Source organism: Chelonoidis abingdonii, chromosome 4 (genome assembly GCF_003597395.2).
Source record: "Chelonoidis abingdonii isolate Lonesome George chromosome 4, CheloAbing_2.0, whole genome shotgun sequence".
NCBI classification, from domain to species: Eukaryota; Metazoa; Chordata; order Testudines; family Testudinidae; genus Chelonoidis; species Chelonoidis abingdonii.
Genome location: NC_133772.1, coordinates 31,039,864 through 31,060,065, shown reverse-complemented (window position 1 = coordinate 31,060,065; position 20,202 = coordinate 31,039,864). Strand labels below are relative to the sequence as shown.

Genomic DNA, 20,202 nt, shown 5'->3' with positions numbered 1-20,202 from the left:
CACATAGAAAATCTGCCTGAACATGTTTTTTTTATTAATTTATTTTACCTTTATAACTTTTCCATGCCCATGCGCATGCTGGGACTTATAAAACGGAAAAGTCTCTATCTACTAAAAAGAATTCTGCCTGACAGAGTAGGATGGGAAAACGCTAAGCCCCCTACCTTTGGGCTCGATCCTGCTACAACCGAGGGTATATTCATCTATGCAATTTTCTCTTGACAGATGGGTAGGAGCGAGGACTCTAACCCTCCCCCTTATGGCCCGGCACTTCTAGGACTTGGGGGTCAGGTGTGGCAGTTTTGTACATATTTTGGTGGTCCTCAGAACCTGCTCCTCAACTCTTCCCCCCCAAACTCCACCCCCCCACCTGTCAATGAGGGAATTTGGGTGATGGGAGGAGGTCCTGGGCTCAGGCAGGGGATTAGGGTGCAGGACAGGAGACAGGTTGGGCTTTGGAAGGGATAGGGTGGGGGAGGGGGTCTACGGTGCAGGCTCTGGGATGGAATTTGGGTGCTTGGTGCAGGAGGGGGTGAGGGGTGCAGGATCTAGAGGGAGTTTGGGTGCAGGAGAAGATGTGTGGGAAGGGGGTTGGTGTGCAGGCTCTGGGTTGAAGTTTGGATACTGGGTACAGGCTCCAGGCTAGGGCAAGGGGTGCAGAAGAGGGGTGCAGGATCTGGGGGGGAGTTTGTGGACAGGAGGGAATGCATAGGGAGGGGGTGCAGGTTCTGGAATGCAGTTTAGGTGTAGGCTCTGGGCTTGGGTAAGAGGTGGGAGTGCAGGAGGGAGTGAGGGGTGCAGGCTCTGGGAGGGCGTTTGGGGGCAAGGGGAGATGTGTGGGAATGGGGTGGGGGTGCAGGCTCTGTGATGGAGTTTGGGTTCTGTGTGGAGGCTCCAAGCTGGGACAGGGGCTGGGGGTGCAGGAGGGGATAAGGGGTGCAGGTGCTGGGACTGAATTTGGGTGCAGGCTGGGGGTGGGAGAAGGGTGGAGGGAGGGAGTGCAGGCTCTGAGAGGAAGTTTGAGGGACAAAGGGAGGGTACAAGCTCTTGGGGGAGGGGTGCAGCAGTTACCTGGGGCTCCTAGGCAGGGCAGGCCAGGAGTCTCCATGTGCTGCCACCCCCAGGCACTGCCCCCACAGCTTCCCATTGGCTGCAGGGGCACTTGGGTCAGGACACAGCCCCCCGCCCAGGGGAAGCAGGGAAGAGCCAACAGACACGTGGCACGAACATGGAGGAAGCTGCTCAGCTCCACTGCACTGCCAGCGGTGAGTGAGGGCCCCGGGCTGTTTTAAATGGCCCAAAGGATGCACTGGGGGGACCCACTGGCAGAAGGTGGGGCCAAGGGAGAGACCCAGCCCCAAACATTGCTGGAGCTGGGCCCTGGGCCAGGAATATTCCTGGTGCCCAGGCACCATGGACCCATAGGACTCGCTGCCCCTGCTGGGGGTGTATATACCTAGACAGTTTGTATATCTCTTATCTGTATAATTTTCCCCCACAGACGGGTCAGAGCTAGGACTCTAATCCTCCCCTTATTGCCTGGATCTTCTACGACTGAGGCTGTGCACACCTGTGTGATTGATTATTTTATATGTATGGTATACCTTTTAGCAATATTTAAGCAGTATGTTCAACAATCACAGTGCATGTCTTCACCCTTTTGCAATTTTCCACCAAAAATGTTATGCTTATAAGAAGCATATGAGATCTTTTTCAGGGGAAGAGTCAATATGCTGCATTTATTGAAGATACAACAATTAGTATTTACATTTAGTCACACTACACACAAACACACTGTCTCATCAGTGTATGTTATAGTTGCCACTCCAGAGTCTGGATCAGTCTAGCGGCCAGCAAAGTTGATGACGGGTAGGGAGGAGCCAGGTTCCGTTCCGTGGTCATGACACGATGCTCCGGGCAAGTCTTGGCAGGTCGAACCCAGAGTTTCATGGCAAAGCATCTTGTTTATATACTGATTTTCCTTAATTGAGACCAATGAGTTTTGCACCGTCGTATTGTAATCAATTGTTTGACGAGTGCTTATTTTCTTAAATTGTCCTCATCCTTCATCTTGTTCTTTCATCAAGTTCCTCAGAGAGTTATCCCAGGCTGGTTTTGTTCACAGCTATCTTGTCCCCACTGATAGGTGCCTGTCTCATCTTTAGAGTCTTAAATCTGCCCTCTTCTGACATTTCATTAGGAGCGTGTTGCAGCCTCCTGGTGCCCTTGCATCTGTGTCCGGTTCCTCCCTCGTACATCTGGTTCAGCGATGGCCTTCACGCTTATCTCTTAAAACACACATTCCTCATTCACACACAATACAGACTTAATTTACACACAACATTTTGAACAGGAACATCAAATTGCAATGCATAAGAAAATAATCATGGCATTCTTTTACTTATTTTAAAAGCTAAATCTACAACAAATTGGTGACCCTCAGAGGTCTGTTACTTCCTTGAAATCTTTCTGTTACTCAGAAAGGGTGGCTGGCAGGATATGATCAGATCATACACTAACACATTTAATACATGCTACATTATTATTATTTATCCTTCATTCTAAATCAGATAAAACATAAGATCCTACTACTGCATTTCTGCATTTGAGGGCAGAATTTGGGGGAGTTCAGTTCCTGATATTTTATTTGACCTCTCTCCAGCAATTGTTTTGGTTTGGCCTTCCCCTTTCCATCCCTGGTTGAGCTTTCTGTCTCTATCACAGCAGGTGACGCAATGGTATGTGAGAAAGAGGAGCAGAATTCTCAGCCGGAAAATGTTGAGCAAGTGGATAAACACAGAGAATTATCGCAAAGATTAGAAAGGAATGTGTCCAGGAGTCATGAGCAGGGACATTCGTGTGAGATTCAGCACAGATCAGAAAGAGAGCAAGGAAACCAGCCAGGGGAGAAAGTGAGTAAATGTATTTCCTGTTGGGGAACTCAGAAGGACCTCAAGCAAACCGCAACCCAGCAGGAAATCCTCATGGGAAAGAGAAAAAATACATGCACTGAGTGTGGAAAAAACGTATGTGACTGCTCAGCCCTTATAAAGCGTCAGAGAATCCACACAAGAGAGAGGCCTTATGAATGCAGTGAGTGTGGGAAAAACTTTACTCACAGATCACACCTTATTACCCATCAGAGAATCCACACAGGGGAGAGACCTTATAAATGCAGTGTGTGTGGGAAAAGCTTCACTACCAGCTCAGCCCTTTCTGAACATCAGAGAATCCACACAGGGGAGAGGCCCTATGAATGCACTGAATGCTGGAAAACCTTCACACGCAGCTCGCACCTTACTAGGCATCAGACAATCCACACAGGAGAGAGGCCCTATGAGTGCCGTGAGTGTGGGAAAAGCTTCACTACCAGCTCAGCCCTTTCTGAACATCAGAGAATCCACACAGGGGAGAGGGCCTATGTATGCAGTGAGTGTGGGAAAAACTTTACTCACAGATCAGGACTTTTTCTCCATCAAAGCATCCACACAGGGGAGAGGCCCTATGAATGTTGTGAGTGTGGGCAAACCTTCAGTCGCAGTTCACACCTTAGTAGGCATCAGAAAATCCACACAGGAGAGAGGCCTTACGAATGCCGTGAGTGTGGGAAAAGCTTCACTACCAGCTCAGCTCTTTCTGAACATCTGAGAATCCACACAGGGGAGAGGCCCTATGAATGCCATGAGTGTGGGAAAAGCTTCACTATCAGCTCAGCCCTTTCTGAACATCAGAGAATCCACACAGTGGAGAAGCCCTATGAATGCAGTGAGTGTGGGAAAACCTTCAGTCGCAGCTCATACCTTTTTCAACATCAGAGAATCCACACAGGTGAGAGGCCCTATAAATGCATTGAGTGTGGGAAAAGCTTCGCTACCAGCTCAGTACTTTCTGATCATCAGAAAATTCACACTGGTGTGAGACCCTATAAATGCAGAGAGTGTGGGAAAACCTTCAATCACAGATCAACCCTTATTAGGCATCAGAGAATCCACACAGGGGAAAGGCCCTATGAATGCAGTGAGTGTGGGAAAACCTTTATACACAGTTCATACCTTATTAGGCATCAGAGAATCCACACTGGAGAGAGGCCCTATGAATGCAGTGAGTGTGGGAAACGCTTCACTACCAACTCAGCCCTTTTTCAACATCAGAGTAACCACACAGGCGAGAGGACCTATAAATGCGGTGAGTGTGGGGAAAGCTTCACTACCAGCATAACCCTTTCTGAACATCAGAGAATCCACACAGGAGAGGCCCTATGAATGCAGTGATTGTGGGAAAACCTTCTGTTGGCACTCAGCCCATGTTAGCTGTCAGAGAATCTGCAAGGGAGATCAACACCATAAAAACCTCTAGGCTACCCATACTTCTTTTTCTTTAATACTTTTCCTGATTCCCACATAGTAACTTTTAAAGCTGTTTGAACTGTTTGCAGCACTGTTATCCCTCAGCTTGTCCAGATGAATGGCCCATTTTTGCCTTTTGACATTCACCCTGTTTTGAAGTTGATCCATTTGTCCTTTCTATCAACTCCATTGTCCCATGAGTAATTCGAGTGTGCCCTTCCTATCCGGAACGAGGGAGCATCACATTTATACCATTCCTCCTATTGCAAAGTTATTGTTAAAGTCAACGATGATACAGATTGTATCATTTCCAGTTGATCTCACCTTGCTCTGGGTTGTGCTGAAGAGCAGTTATATTGGGAACTTTTCAAATTATATTTAAATGAAGAGGGACAGGGGGAAAGGGGTCATTCCAGTCTCTGTGACACTGAAAGGGGATGGGGTGACTCAGAAATTACCTCCTTCCCCATCACTACAGAACTGATACCTTTTTTCTGAGCCATGCAGAGTTTATCTTCATCACTTTCTACCCATCCACTTCTCAAAGTGTCCTTTGAGGAACAGTTCTCAGATGTCTGTGCTTGGAGATGATGTTTTCACTTCTTTAACCCTAATTCAGAGTCATTGTGACTGGAGATAAATGTCAAAGACCTGGAAGGGGAATTCAAATGGATCCCAAACACAGTGTTATCATTTGGAGTTAAAATCACAGATTCTATCTGTTGGTAACGCCAGTTCTGGCAAGGTGGCTGGTCCGTCCCCTCTCATTATTTGGATGCTAGGATAGTAAAAATGTTGTAAATAACTGACTATTGAGACAGCGGTGAGTGAAGTGTGTTTGAATGAATCAGAGGAGAATGTGATGGGAGAATCTCTTGTCCCGATTCTGAATAATCAGATGTAACCTGCTCTGGAATTTGACTTGACACTTTCATTGTCATGTATACTATCTCTCCTGAAGGCCGTTTCATCACCCAATTGGATATTAGTTCAGTTTGATAGGATGTAGCTGAGATTTATTGGAAAATTTAAGACAAATGACCATTTACTAAACTCATCATTTCTCACTTCAGTTTTGCTTTTCCCCCATTCCTCGTTGATGTCATGGGGAAAGTTCAAGTGCAGTTCTGTCAACGGGAAAGAACTCTCCAATTTACTGCACATGCTAACAAAGAAACAGCAGTGATTTAAAATCTCCACTCAGAAAAGGTGAACAGCAGCAGAACCCCAGCTAATTGGAGGAAGTGCATATGATCACGTGTAGCTCAATTGTTGAAGACAATATTGCCTCTGATGATCTGGGGAGAGAATTCCACATTAGGTGATTTTGAAATAGGCAAAATGCCGATGTATTTGGTTCCTAAAGCATGTGTATCCCAGGCCCTACAGAAGATTTTTCCTAACTTACCCTATATCGTGGGAGATGCTGCCATTCATGACACAGATGTTGAGGAAATAGAAGTGGGGGTTTAGTTGAATTTATCCTGTGTAGGTGCTAAAAATGTGTCTAAAATGAAATCAGTGTTGTAAGTCTTAATAGTTGCAGAAAAATAGCTATTTTCTAATAGAAACTCCAGTTCTGGTAACTAACAGATTCTAATCTAGCCCTATATCCAGTTCCTTGCCTAGACCTGTGTCACCAAATTAAAGAAAAGCTGGGCATGTTTCAGGAAGCCATTCCTCACTAACACGGCTGAGATTTGGAGTGGTTTTGTAAAAGATTCTACTTCAGAGAAGTGTAAATTTACCCTAACCAAGGCCAAGGATTTGTAAAGAACTGGGGTTCAAAGAGAATTCACTCAGTTCTTCATTTCCACGCCAATAAAGGAAGATATGGTGACCAATGACCCAAGGAAAATTGTTTGTACACCTCCACTTACTAGTTCAGTGTCACTGATGACAGTTCCAAAGGATGCCAGGGTCAGATAGAGAACAAACATCTTTACTGTTTGGATTCAGAGAGAAAGTGCTTCATAGGACAGTCCTTCCCAGTGTATCCCAATCAGGCAGCCAGTTTGGGTAACAAGGACTTTCAGGCTGTAGAAATGATGGTAACCAATGAGGCAACGGATGTGTCAGGCTCCAGTTTCAGACGTAAGGATACTCATGTGTTGAGTCCTGATTCTGTGGTTTTTTCTCTGACGCTGTGGCTACACAATAAAGCTGATGTTGGCACAGCTGCACCAATGTAGCTGTGCTGCTGTAGCACTGCTATTACAGACGCTCTCAGCCAATGGGAGAGATCTCTCCTGTTGGACTTGATTAGTCCAGCCCAAGTAAGCAGCGGTGATGATGTTGGCAGGAGAAGCTCTTTTGCTGATGTAGCGCTATCTACACAAGATGTTAGGACTGTGTAACTATGTTGCTCAGCTGTATGGATTTTTCACACCCCTGAGCAATGTAGTTATACCGATACATGTCTTTAGTGTATCCCAGACCAGTTTTCTCTTGTTTTATGCATTTACATCACTTCTCCTCTACCACCTTCTACCTTGAAAGATTAAAAAGTCTGCACATAGAAGAGGGGTGTTTTTCCCCCTTATGCAAATATTCCCATATAGGAGAACCCTTCCACTAACACACATGGCAGAAGATCCTGAGATATATGAACTCAGAGAAGTGGTTGGGACCTACATTGGGCCAAACCACAACTTGGGCCAAGTTTCAGTTGTTGGCAATGGGAATTAAAAGAGAGCTAACATATCTGACAAGAATTTGTGATCTTTGAATTTATTAGTGTTACTAGTGAAAATGAAATTATAGGTGAAATCATTGTGTGATCTGAATCATTTTGAAAACCTGAAAGCTTTGTTTTTTGTTAGGTCATCTCCCGTATGACTAACCATTCTCCCTGTATGTGAGAGAGCTCCTAGTATGGAGGGCTGAGCCAGCTGTCCGATTGCCTGGTTTCTCAGCTGTAGATAGAGCTCTCAGTATCCATCAATCCAAAGACTGAAAATAATGGAAAGTTCCAACCATTGTCATTTTAGTATCTTATTGTTCATTTCTCTGTTTTTTTGTTTTTAATAGGAGAGGTTCTGTCCTTTCAATTATATCAGGGTGTGACTGTAGCTCAGTGCATGTGTGACAAAAGCTTTTTGGTGCCAATTGGCAAAAGGGTCACAGTTACTCACAAGCAACTCCCATCTCAGTTCTTTCAAACTTGCCACACCAAATACACTGATTGTATTATATTTATTCAGGAACCATAGATAGCAGTGACACCTCTACTGAAAAAAGCTTGTAAATTACTGATACTCCTAATCACCGTGAGGTGTGTACGATTCATATTGCAGGAGTAATGTAAGTACATGGAAAAATATGCCTATATGGTATTGTAATGAAAGTGAGTCACCCTAATCATTGGTCTTGGTGGGGACGGCCCATTCCAGTGGGAGGGAATTGTCACCTGTCCCTTGCTAGCCAGTTATATGATGTATTGCTCCATTATCAACCTTTGCACCAACCCAGAAAAGCCAATGGAAAAACATCAAAGACAAATTACAGACATCGAAACCCTGTGGAAGTGAAAAGGACAATATGACAATGAGCAGATCGTCTTTTCTGTGCATAAAGTCAAAAGACTGATTCAGTTCATAACAGGGTGGAGAAGAACACTCTGGCTCCATTCACCAAGGAGATCCCTAATGACCAGTGGTGCTTAATGAAAGGCAGGGCCCTGGCTTCTAGGGCCTAGCAACAACTACAATAGACTGAAGTGTGAGATGAGAATCTACTTAAGATAGGAAAAGTAACTATTAAAAAGTGTAGGTTGCGTTTTGTGTTTTTGTTCTGTTTAAATCTCTACCCCTTGTTAAATGTCCATTTTTTGATAACTATGCAAGTGCTTTGTGTGATACAGGAGCAGTGGTCTACAGTAAAACTGGTAACCTGGGATGTACCATTGCTTCAGGAAGGGAGGATCTGGGATTTCTCTGAGTATCTGGTGATCGAGGCTGGACCCCGGGGGTGGGGAGGGATCACATTGAAGGAACTCAGGGGTTAGGGTGCTTCTACTGGCAACTGGCAGGGCTGCTGTAGCTCAGAGGAGGGTGCTTGAGTGCCTGACAGGCTGGGTGAGTTTGGTCACTGACATCCAGCTGCCAAATGCAAAAGTCCCTCTTCCTCGTGGCAGGTGGCAATGAGGAGACTCTCAGCCCTCAGCACCCTGAGAAGAGTCACACCTGTGAAATCCACAGAGGGAAAGCACCCTGTAGCATAGTTCCCTGACTCAAAATAGCCCTAAAACTCTGCCCTACGAAATCATGAAACGTGCTCTTCCCTCTGTCAAAGCATGTAAAGAATCCAAGAACTGGAGGGTTGAGATTGGGTCCAGAGTGACCTAGACAAATTAATGGATTGAGCCAAAAGAAATCTGAGGACATTCAACAAGGACAAGGGCAAGTGAGTCCTGCACTTAGGATGGAAGATTCCTATGCACTGCTACAGGCTGAGGACGGAGTGGGTAAGGATTAGGGTCATGTGCTCCAGCCCCCTAATCATTTTTGTTGCCCTCCACTGGACTCTTTCCAGGTTTTCCACATCCTCCCTGTAGTGTGCGGCCCAAAACTGGACACAGTACTCCAGATGAGACCTCACCAATGTCAAATATAGGGGAACGATCACGTCCTTTGATCTGCTGGCCTTGCCCCTACTTATACAGCCCAAAATGCCGTTAGCCTTCTTGGCAACAAGGGCACATGGTTGACTTGTATCCAGCTTCTCATCCTCTGTAACTCCTAGGTCCTTTTCTGTAGAACTGCTGCCTAGCTATTTGGTCCCTAGTCTATAGCAGTGCATGGAATTTTTCCATCCTAAGTGCAAGACTCTGCACTTGTCCTTGTTGAACCTCATCAGATTTCTCCTTGCCACTTCTGCTGGCATGGGTAGGCATCTTGAAGGCCTTTCTAGAAGAGAATTTGGAATTGAGTTGGGAAAACCAGTTTCAAAACAAGAAGCTCAGGTTTAGTTTCATTTATTTATAATATTAAATAATCCTTTCCTCCTAGTATCACAATCATAAGTGCTTCAGCGTTTCGGTTTTCCAGAGGGAAAACTTAACTTCTCTCCTAAGGGAGTTGAGAGAAAACACTTGTCAGAGTCCAAAAGAGACAAGACGAGTAAGGTTCAGAGCTGTAGAGGACCAACCTCTGTTGGTGAAAGAGACAAGCTTTGGAGCTAACCCAGAACTCTTCTTCAGCTCCGTGTAGCCCCGAAGTTTGTCTCTTCCACAAACAGAAGTTAGAACATAAGAACGGCCATACTAGGTCACAGCAAGGATCCATCTCTCCCACTAGCCTGTCTTCCAAAAGTGCCCAACGCCAGGTGCTCCAAAGAGAATGAACAAAACAAGTAAGTGATCCATCCCCTGTCGCCCATTCCCAGCTTCTGGCACAGAGAGGATAGGGACACCATCCTTGCTCATGCTAGGTAAAATAGCCCTTGATGGACCTATCCTCCATGAACTTATCTAGTCCAGTTTTGAACCTTCTTCTAGTCTTGGCCTTCACAACACCCTCTGGCAAAGAGTTCCCCAGGTTAACTGTGCATTGTGTGATGAAATATTTCCTTTTGTTCATTTCAAACCTGCAGCCTATTCATTTCATTTGGTGACCCTCGTACTTCTTACGTTATTCTGAAAAGGAGTAAATAGCACTCCCTTCTCTGGTCCTTTAAAAGATATTATGTGACCCCTTCCCCTGTGTCTCTCATGTCCTGGGACCAACATGGATGCAACAACACCGCAAACAACAAGGTTCAAAGTCAATGCACATGAAAGAAGTATTTGGGTTTCATTCCTTATGTCCCGTCCCATTGTGTCCCATTGTCCTTTGCCTCCTCTCTTACAAGCTTTTGGTGTTTTGCACAGAAAACATTATTTCCCCAGGAGACACCCAGGAGCAGGCTGCATTCCTGTACCAAACAGTCACTGGCGAGGGCAGACAAAGGCCTTTAGGACAAAGCATCCATCACAGTCAAAAAAATCATCTCCCTCCTTGCAGGTTGCTGGCAGCCTGAATTTGTTCCTTGTCCTCCTAGAGTTTGGGGCTGGGACACAGCACTATCCAGCCCTCTGTATGTACCAGGAACAAACACAAACTTGTCTTAAAACAAGCTGTGCCCTTCCTTTTCAGGCAAGATTATTCTATGATTGAAATTGAGCTTCAGTTCCCCTCTCCTAGGGGTGGGTTGGTGTGGGCATGTTGGTGGTATAGTGGTGAGCCTAGCTGCCTTCTAAGCAATTAATCTGAGTTCAATTGCTAGCCAATGTAGGTAATAATGGCTTTTGTCGGTTCATTGTCTGGAAGTGATTTAATTTCAGTCACATTGTGTTACAATCACATTATCAATAGAATGAAACAATATATGTGTCAAAGTCCAGCAGGTCATACAGGATAGAGACGTACAAGGGGCTGGAATGTGTCATTAGAGAAAGAACGCTTGGAAACCTCCATCTCCCATCCCCTGGCCTTCTGTGTTATGATTCCAGTTGTGTGCAATGTTTATCTGTTCCTGCATTATGGGGAAAGTAAGTTTTGAGTCGGTTTTTGCTCCTGCAGATTCCTTTGCTGTTACAATTATAATGACATGAACAAAATGGAGGCACAATAAAAATAAATGCAAAATTGCAATACAGTTAGGGAAAGAGAAGATCACGGTTAATAAAGATCACTTGAAGATCTTTAAAGATCTTTAAAGATCACTTCAAAATAAACATACTAAAAATTACCCCCTCCCCCACTTAAAGGGGTGGGGTACAGCTCTGACTGAGAGGCCCCACAGGAGAAATTTCAGCCCAAAGACAAATTTATGTGAATTATTGAGAAGTGAAGAGCCCCCTTCCCTCCGCCCAAATCCCCAGAATTCTAGTGTCACCCTATGGCACCAGCACAGGGAACCCAGTGGGATGGGGTTACAGAATACAAGGGGGGAGGCAGCAGGGAGAGAGGTGACAGGGAGTCTCTCTTTTTCCTTCTCTCTTCACTTTCTGTTCTTGTCTTTCCTTCCAGGAACTGTAGTCATAGCAGGGAGGGCTTTGTCTCATTGTAAGGGATCCGTGTCGGTCACAGAGGTTGTGGCAGTGATGGATTCTGTGACTTCCTGCGACTTCCATGACTTCTATAGTGGCCACTCTGGCTGACTCCAGGGCTGCCCAAGCTGCTGGCTCCAGGGACCACCCAAGCAGCGGCCAATGCAGCTGACCACTTGACCAGTTGTTCTGAGGGCAGTGGGAGCAGCTGCAGCTCAGTGGCCCCTGGCAGCACTCTTGGGGTGACCGGAGCAGCTGCTGGCCCCCTGGGGCTCCCCCGCTACCCCTGGCAGCAGCTGGAGTGGCAGCAGCTCTCAGGGCCTCTCCCCTGGTAGCTGGTGCTCATTATCCATGAAATGAATCAAAACACTTCCCCCTGCAAGTGGATTTAGCCCAGGACCCTCAGAGTCAGCAGCTGTTATACCCCCCACTGAGCTCTTTGGTCAGGTGTCCTAGTGCTGGAAGCCTCCTGTTTAGATCCTAAAATAGTGTTTTTCCACCGGGGTGTGTGTGTTAAATTTTGGACTGGACATTGTAGAACCACCATTATTTTATTGAATTGCTTCAAAACAGCAAGTATAAGAACATAAGAACGGTCGTACCAGGTCAGACCAAAGGTCCATCTAGCCCAGTATCTGTCTAGTGACAGTGGCCAATGCTAGGTGCCCCAGAGGGAGAGAATCCAACAGGCAGATCAAGTGATCTCTCTCCTGCCATCCATCTCCATCCTCTGACAAACAGAGGCTAGGGACACCATTCCTTACCCATCCTGGCTAATAGCCATTTATGGACTTAACCACCATGAATTTATCCAGTTCTCTTCTAAATGCTGTTATAGTCCTAGCCTTCACAACCTCCTCAGGCAAGGAGTTCCACAAGTTGACTGTAGCGCTGCGGAGGAAGGAACTTCCTGATTGTTTTAAATCTGTGCCTATTGGAATTTCATTCGGTCACCCCCTAGTTCTTGTATTATGGGAATAAGTAGAATAATTTTCCTTATCCACTTCTCCACATCATCAATGATTTTATATACTTCTATCTATCCCCCCTTGTCTCCTCTTTCCAAGCTGAAGATCCTAGCCTCTTTAATCTTTCCTCATATACCCTCTCCAAACCCTAATCATCTTTAGTTGCCCTTTTCTGAATCTTTCTAGTCCTATAAATCTTTTTTGAGGCTGAGGAGACCACATCTGTACACAGTATTTGAGATGTGGGCGTACATGGATTTATATAAAAGGAGAATTAATATATTCTCAGTCTTATCTCTAATCCCTTTTAATATTCCTAACATCCGTTGCTGTTTTGACTGCCTCTGCACACTGTGTGGACCCCCCCCCCCCCGCACCCCCCTCCCCTCGTCAGAGAACTGTCCACGATGACTCCAAGAATCTTTTTCCTGACTCTGTACTAAAATAGCCCCCATCATATTGTATGTTATAGTTGGTTATTTTCCCAATGTGCATTACTACATTATCCACATTAAATTTCATTTCCCATTTTGTTGCCAATCACTAGTTTTGTGAGATCTTTGCAGCTCTTCACACTCTGCTTTGTCTAAACATATTTTGACAGTTTAATATCATCTGCCAAATTTTTGCCACCTCATGTTTTCCTTTCTCCAGTATCATTATGAATAAATTTGAATAGAATTGGTCTAGACTGACCCTTGGGCACACCGCTAGTTACCCCTCTCATTCTGAAATTTACCATTAATTCTACCCTTTGTTCCTGTCTTTTAACTAGTTCTAGTCATGAAGGACCTTCCTCTTGTTCCCATGGCACATTAATTACTATAAGAGCCTTTGGTGAGGGCCTGTCAAAGGCTTCTGGAAATCTAAGTACACTACGCCATGAATCCCCCTTGTCCACATGTTTGTTGACTCCTTCAAAGAACTTAATAGATTAGTAAGACACAATTCCTTTACAAAACCATGTTGACTATCTAAGACAGTTTAGTGTTTATGTGTCTGACACTTTTATTCTTAACTCTTGTTTCAACTAATTGCCCGGTACTGATGTTAAGACCGGTCTTAACTGCCGTATCACCTCTAAGCCCTTTTTAATATTGCCCTTACATTAGCTAACTTCCTCAGTGGTACCGAAGCATATTAAGGACAGTTACAAATCTTAGTTAATAGTTCCACAACTTCACATTTGAGTTCTTCAGAACTCTTGAGTGAATGCCATCTGGTCTCAGTGACTTAATGTGGAGTTATCAATTAATTCCAAAACCTCCTGTAGTGACACTTCAATCTGTGACACCCTCAGATTTGTCACCTACCAAAGCCAGTCAGTGTTGGGAATCTCCCTAACATCCTCAGCCGTGAAGGTGAAGCAAAGAATCCTTTAGTTTCTCCGCAATGGTCTTCTATCGTAACATTATAGCATCCTGGTATGTCCTAATATGCTTCGTAACAGTGCAGAAGGCGCCACACTAGTATGTTTACGGCGAAGCCATTACAAGTGCTCTACCTTATGGTAAATACTGTAAAGATACAAATTGTGTGGTTATCCCTAGAGGAAAAGAGTTATTTTGGTCTGATCCAGTTCTTACAACTCACGCTGCGGCTTCTCATTATAACCTCTGTGAGCGATTCGTTAATGTGAGCAAACTGCTTGCAAAGACTGCTCCTCTATAAATTGGCCGTTCTACTAGGATTTGACTTCCACTTTTTAAAGGAAGTCTTTTTATCTCTCACAGCTTCTTTTACATGGTTGTTAAGCCACGGTGGCTCTCTTTTAGTTCTTTTACTGTGTTTCTTAATTTGGGGTATACATTGAAGTTGGGCCCCTATTATTGTGTCTTTAAAAAGTGCCCATGCAACTTGCAGGGATTTCACTTTAGTCACTGTACCTTTTAACTTCTGTTTAACTAACCCCCTCATTTTTGCATAGTTCCCCCCTTTGAAATTAAATGCCACAGTGTTGGGCTGTTGAGATGTTCTTCCCACCACGGGGATGTTGAATGTTATTTTATTATGGCCACTATTTCCAAGCGGTCCTGCTATTGTCAAGAAAGTCTCGAAAGTCTCCTGAGGACCAGGCTCTCTGCCATGGAAACAGCTGCCCCTGCTTTCCAGGAGTCTGTGTGTTCCATTCAGCAATGCAGAAACCTGCTCCGAACTGAAGTAGGGTCAGACAGTGATAGTAACACAAATACTTCAGACTATTAACCCAAGTCCCTTCCTTTCTTTAACCCAGGATGTGCCAGTCAGCTGTTAGCCATGGTGTTATCTTCATCTTAAAATACCTCTCAGGACATTGAACAGAGGAAGTGAAACCCCCTCCCCCAAATGGCTCCCTCTGGAGGTGTTGTACCATACCTGCCCCTGGAGGCTGTCTGGTTTTATACTCTTAGAGCTTTTTCTCTTCAAACTCCTTATCCCAATCTATGGGCCACCTCCACATTTCAGAGTTTAGAATTTACTCTCATCACCCTCGTATGGCATTTTCCATGTGAATGAGACAAAGTAAGTGGGGGAAGCTCCATGGCTAATGAAAACTGATGCTTTGGGTGAGGCCGGAACTCATAACGCCAGTATTGCGCCTCCCTCACTCGCCAGTTTCACCCCTGTAGGTGCTTCATAGACAAGCTTGGGAAGTAGGCAGTTACCTGTGTTTGTGAGTAACAACTTTGATGGCTAATTGAAAGGCTGATGGTTCAAACCCAGGTGAAGATGGAGGTGGTTTTTTTTAGTGATGAGAATCCAGTACATTTTAACAGGCAGGAAAATGCCTCAATTCTGGTCTAGCCTCATTGGGCAAGCATAAGTGGTGTTTCTGCCAGCTGTATTGGTGGTATAGTGGTGAGCTTAGCTGCCTTCCAAGCAATTGACCTGAGTTCATTTCCTAGCTAATGCAGTGATGTGATATTTTCTCCCCTGGGAATTGGTTTAATTTTAGTCACATTGTATCAGTTTAGCAATGGAATGAGAGAATCAATGTCCTGCAGGTCATTAAACACCCAGTGGAGAAAGAAAGGGGCAGGACTATACAGTGAGCTGTTGGAATTATATTGGTATTACAATGTTTGGTTTATTTTTTAAAAAAAATTCCTTTACTTCCCTCTCCCTTTTAGACTCAGAGCCTTTAAGGTCAGAAGGGACCAGTGTGATCATCTAGTCTGACCTGCTGCATCTTGCAGGCCAAAAGACCCCACCCACCCAGTCCTGTAATAGACCCGGGAGGGGAGGCAGCTCTGTGCACTGCCCCTACCTCAGGCAGCACATGGACGACCTCTGCTCCCCTCCTCCCATGGGTGTGCAGAGATGTGCCAGCAGCACTGAGGTGGCTTCCTGCCCACTCTACCTCCATCCCTCCGTGCCACTCCCAGAAATGGCCGGCATGTCCCAGCATCTGCTGGGGCGGGGGAGTGTCTCCATTCACTGCCCCTGCCTCTGCCCCAAGTACCAACTCCGCAGCTCCCATTGGCCAGGAACTGCAGCCAATGGGAGCTTGGGGATCAGTGCCTGCAGGCAGTGGCGCACGGAGACCTCCTGGCCCCGTCCACCTAGGAACTGCTGCCGCAGGGTTGTGTGTACCGGTCACTTTGGGAGCTGTACTGCCCGGGGTAAGCGCCACCCCTCCTGCACTCCAACCCCCTCCCCCCAGTGCAGAGCCAGCACCCCGCACCCAAATTTCCTCCCAGAGCTTTGCTTGTCTTCCTTTCACCCAGAACCATCCTTCTTCTCCTGGGATGCAAGTAGCCATCCCTGGGAAGCCAAGAGGCAGGCACAGGATTCTACCTCCCAGTTAGCCAACCGCACCTCCCGGCTTTGCAGAACGAATGGTGGCTCTACTAACCCCACTTAGCCGCATGAGGCGCTAGCTTCTGCCCTCTTCCTAGCTCACTTTCTCTTTTGCCCATTCCTGCCTCACTCCTCCTTTGGCAATCACCAAAGGAGGCCAGCAGGAAGAGCCCCTCCTAGCCAACCTCCAGGGCAGGGAAGCCAAGCCAAGGCTTCAAAGGTGACTGGCCCAAGATCTTCTAGCTTTCCCTGTGATGCCAAGGCTTTTCTCAGCTCATTCACCAGCCTTCTGCATGCAGGGGGGGTTTACGCAGGTGTTACCGAAATTGGGCACGTAAGCAGGAGGACTAATGCCACCAGAGTTGCAGAAGCAGCACATATTATTATGATAACTAAGCATCAAAAATGGGGAGGGGGTCACATGCACTCACTCACCTCCAGACAGGACTGGAGATGTCAGGATTCTGCAAGTAAGTGTCCCACAGCGCAGTGATGGAGTGTGATGAAGGTAAGTCTTCTGAGCACAATGAATCAACGCAGAACCACTGGCCAGGCGGTCTGCGGCAAGGGCATTTCACTGGAAGAACAAGTGTGAGTGACTCTCTGAGCACATGGCCCCTTCCCCTTTTCAAGGGCCTGCCCTAGGCTGCGACTAGAGATGACTTGGGCATGCATGGTCTGGTCACACTCCACCTTGGGCAGTGTCTGCCCTGGGTGTTGAGTGCTGCCTATTAGAGTCCCAGACACCTTGTCTACCTGGGAGCTCTTCTGCTCTTCAACAGCCATTCATCCCACAGACAGTACAGGAGGGAGCGGAGGGAAAGCCACTTCACAGGCATTCAGAGAGGCGAGAGGAGACAAAGAGAGGGAAGTATAACAGACCTTTTGAGCAGAAAATCACTGCTGCTCCTCAGGCAGGGACAGGCAGTAGGAGCTGAGAAAAGTCCATCATGTTTTTCTCCTGGTTTGAACAAGACCTTTAGTGCTTAGGCAACTGTAAACCACTACACTACAGAAACTGTTCAAAGTGCTTTGCCCCTCCCTTAAGAACTAAGACGGCATATTGGTCAGACCAAAGTCCATCCAACCCCGATCCTATCTGCCAACAGTGGCCATGCAGGTGCCCCAGGGGAGTGAACCTAACAGGTAATGATCAAGTGATCTCTCTCCTGCCATCCATCTCCACCTCTGACAAACGAGGCTAGGGACCCATTCCTTACCCCATCCGGCAATAGCCATTCATGACTTAACCTCCATAATTTATCTGCAAAAGAAAGAGGAGGACTGTGGCACCTTAGAGACTAACAAATTTATTTGAGTTAAGCTTTCGTGGGCTAAAACCCACTTCATAGGAGCATGCAGTGGAAAATACAGCAGGAGGATATATATATATACAGAGAACATGAAAAAATGGGGTGTTGCCATACACAACTTAAGAGAGTGAGCAGTAAGGTGAGCTTTATCAGCAGGAGAAAAAACCTTTTGTAGTGATAATCAGTGGCCATTTCCAACAGTTGACAAGGGGTGTGAGTAACAGTAGGGGAACAAATAAACATGGGGAAATATTTTACTTTGTGTAATGACCCATCCACTCCAGTCTTTATTCAGGCTAATTTATGGTGTCCAGTTTGCAAATTATTCAATTCAGTAGTCTCTCGCTGGAGGTCTGTTTTTGAAGGTTATTGTTTGTAATATTGAGACTTTGGTCTACATGAATGACCAGGGAGATTGAAGTGTTCTCCGACTGTTTTTGAATTTTAATTTTTACATGTGATTTGTGTCCATTTTATTTTTTATGTAGAGACGTTTGGCCAATGTACATGGCAGAGGGGCATTGCTGGCACATGATGCATATACTCACTGGTAGATATGCAGGTGAATGAGCCTCTGTAGTGTGGGCTGATGTGATTAGTCCTATGATGGGTGTCCCTGAATAGATATGTGACAGAGTTGGCAAGGCTTTGTTTCCAGGTAGTGGGTTAGCTGTTTTTGGTGTGTTGCTGTAAGTATTTGCTTCAGGGTTGGGGCTGGTCTAAGCAAGGACTGGCCTGTCTCCCAAGATTGTGAGAGTGAGGATCTCCTTCAGGATAGTTGTAGTCCTTGATGATGCGCTGGAGAGGTTTGTTGAGGGAGCTGAAGTGACGCTAGTGGTTCTGTTACTTTTCTTGTTGGGCCTGTCCTGTAGTAAGGTGATTCTGGGTACTCTTCTGCTCTGTCAATCTGTTTCTTCACTTCAGCGGTGGTCTGTAGTTTTTGTAAAACACTTGATAGAGATCTTGTAGGTGTTTGTCTCTTGTCTGAGGGTGGAGCAAATGCGGTTTATCTTAGAGCTTGGTTGTAGACAATGGATCATGTGGTGTGTCTGGATGGAAGCTGGAGGCATGTAGTAAGTATAGTCAGTAGGTTTCCAATAAGGTGGTGTTTATGTGACCATCTTATTAGCACTGTAGTGTCCAGGAAGTGGATCTCTTGTTGGACGGATCTGCGGGTTGGTGGGATGGAAATTGTTGAAATCTGGTGGAATTCCTCAAGAGCTTTCTTTTCCATGGGTCCAGATGGTGAAGATGTCATCAGTGTTAGCAAGTAAGTAGGGCATTAGGGGAGAGCTGGGAAGCGTTGTTCTAAGTCAGCCATAAAAATGTTGGCATTACTGTGGGCATGTGAGTACCCTAGCGTGGCACTGACTTTGATGTATTCTGTCCCCAATGTGAAATAGTTGTGGGTGAGGACAAATCACAAAGTTCAGCCACCAAGTTTGCCATGCATATTGGGATACTGTCTGAACGGCTTGTATCCATCTTTGTGTGGAAGTTGGTGTAGAGGGCTTCTTCTCCATAGTGGCCAGATGGTGTTTTCTGAAGATCACCAATGGACTGTAGTTTCCTCAGGAAAGTCAGTGGTGTCTCAAAGATAGCTAGGAGTGCTGTAGCGTAGGGCCTGAGGAGGGAGTCTACATAGCCAAACAATCCTGCTGTCAGAGTGCCAATGCCTGAGATGATGGGCATCCAGATTTCCAGTTTATGGGTCTTGAGTAGATGATAGATACCCTGGTTGGAGTTCTAGGGTGTGTCTGTGCAGATTTGTTCTTGTGCTTTTTTCAGGATTTCTTGAGCATGGATGTCATTTTCTTTGGTAACTCTCAGTGGATCAGAGGGTAATGGCTTGTAGAATGTGGTGTTATAGAGCACCTAGAGCCTCTCGTCTATTCCGACCTAGTCATGATGACAACAGCACCTCCTTTGTCAGCCTTTTTATTATTAGATGTCAGAGTTGTTGCTCAAATAATTTGTTAGTCTCTAAGATGCACAAGTACTCTCTTCTTTTTTGCTGATACAGACTTACATGGCTTCCATTCTGAAACTTATAATTTATCTAGTTCTCTTTGAACCCTGTATAGTCCTAGCCTTTCCACCCCTCAGGCGAGGAGTTCACATGTTGGCTGTGTTTGTGTGAAGAGAATTTCCTTGTATTGTTTTAAACCTGCTGCCTATTAATTTCCTTTGGTGGCCCCTAGGTCCTTATATTATGGGATCAAGTAAATAATTTCCTATTCACGTTCTCCACACCACTCATGATTTTATATAACTTTACTATTCCCTTTTAGTCTTCTCTTTCCAAGCTGAAAGTTCTGTCTCTTTAATTCTCCTCATATGGACCCATTCCAACCCCTAAGCATTTAGTTACTCTCTTTTTGACCTTTTCTAAAGCCAGTATATCTTTTTTGAAATGAGGAGACCACATCTGTACACAGTATTAAAGATATGCATGTACCATGGATTTATATTAGGGCAATATAATATTCTCCATCTTATTTTCTATCCTTTTTTTAATGATTCCTAACATCCTGTTTCCTTTTCTGATTTCCGCTGCACACTGCATGGTTGTCTTCAGAGAACTATCCATGATGACTCCAAGATCTCTTTCCTGATTAGTTGTAGCTAAATTAGCCCCCATCATATTGTATGTTTAGTTGGGGTTATTTTTTCCAATGTGCATTACTTTGCATTTATCCACATTAAATTTTACTTGCCATTTTGTTGCCCAATCACAGTTTTGTGAGACCTCTCTGAAGTTCTTC

The 20,202-nt window shown here is 45.4% G+C and overlaps 2 protein-coding genes across 2 annotated transcripts in view; both read left to right on the top strand.

The window, feature by feature from the left end:
- The window catches only part of LOC142046740 (uncharacterized), a 437,635-nt gene that overhangs the window by 69,887 nt on the left and 347,546 nt on the right, over positions 1–20,202 (top strand). The gene's annotated exons all lie outside the window — the stretch shown is intronic.
- LOC116830502 (uncharacterized) overlaps positions 1–20,202 on the top strand; it is a 373,443-nt gene that overhangs the window by 7,425 nt on the left and 345,816 nt on the right. Inside the window, 2 exon segments of the mRNA XM_075065002.1 lie at positions 2,725–4,252; positions 4,254–4,752. Of these exon segments, the coding sequence (XP_074921103.1) occupies positions 2,725–4,252; positions 4,254–4,356 (1,631 nt within the window). The 3' untranslated portion in view covers positions 4,357–4,752.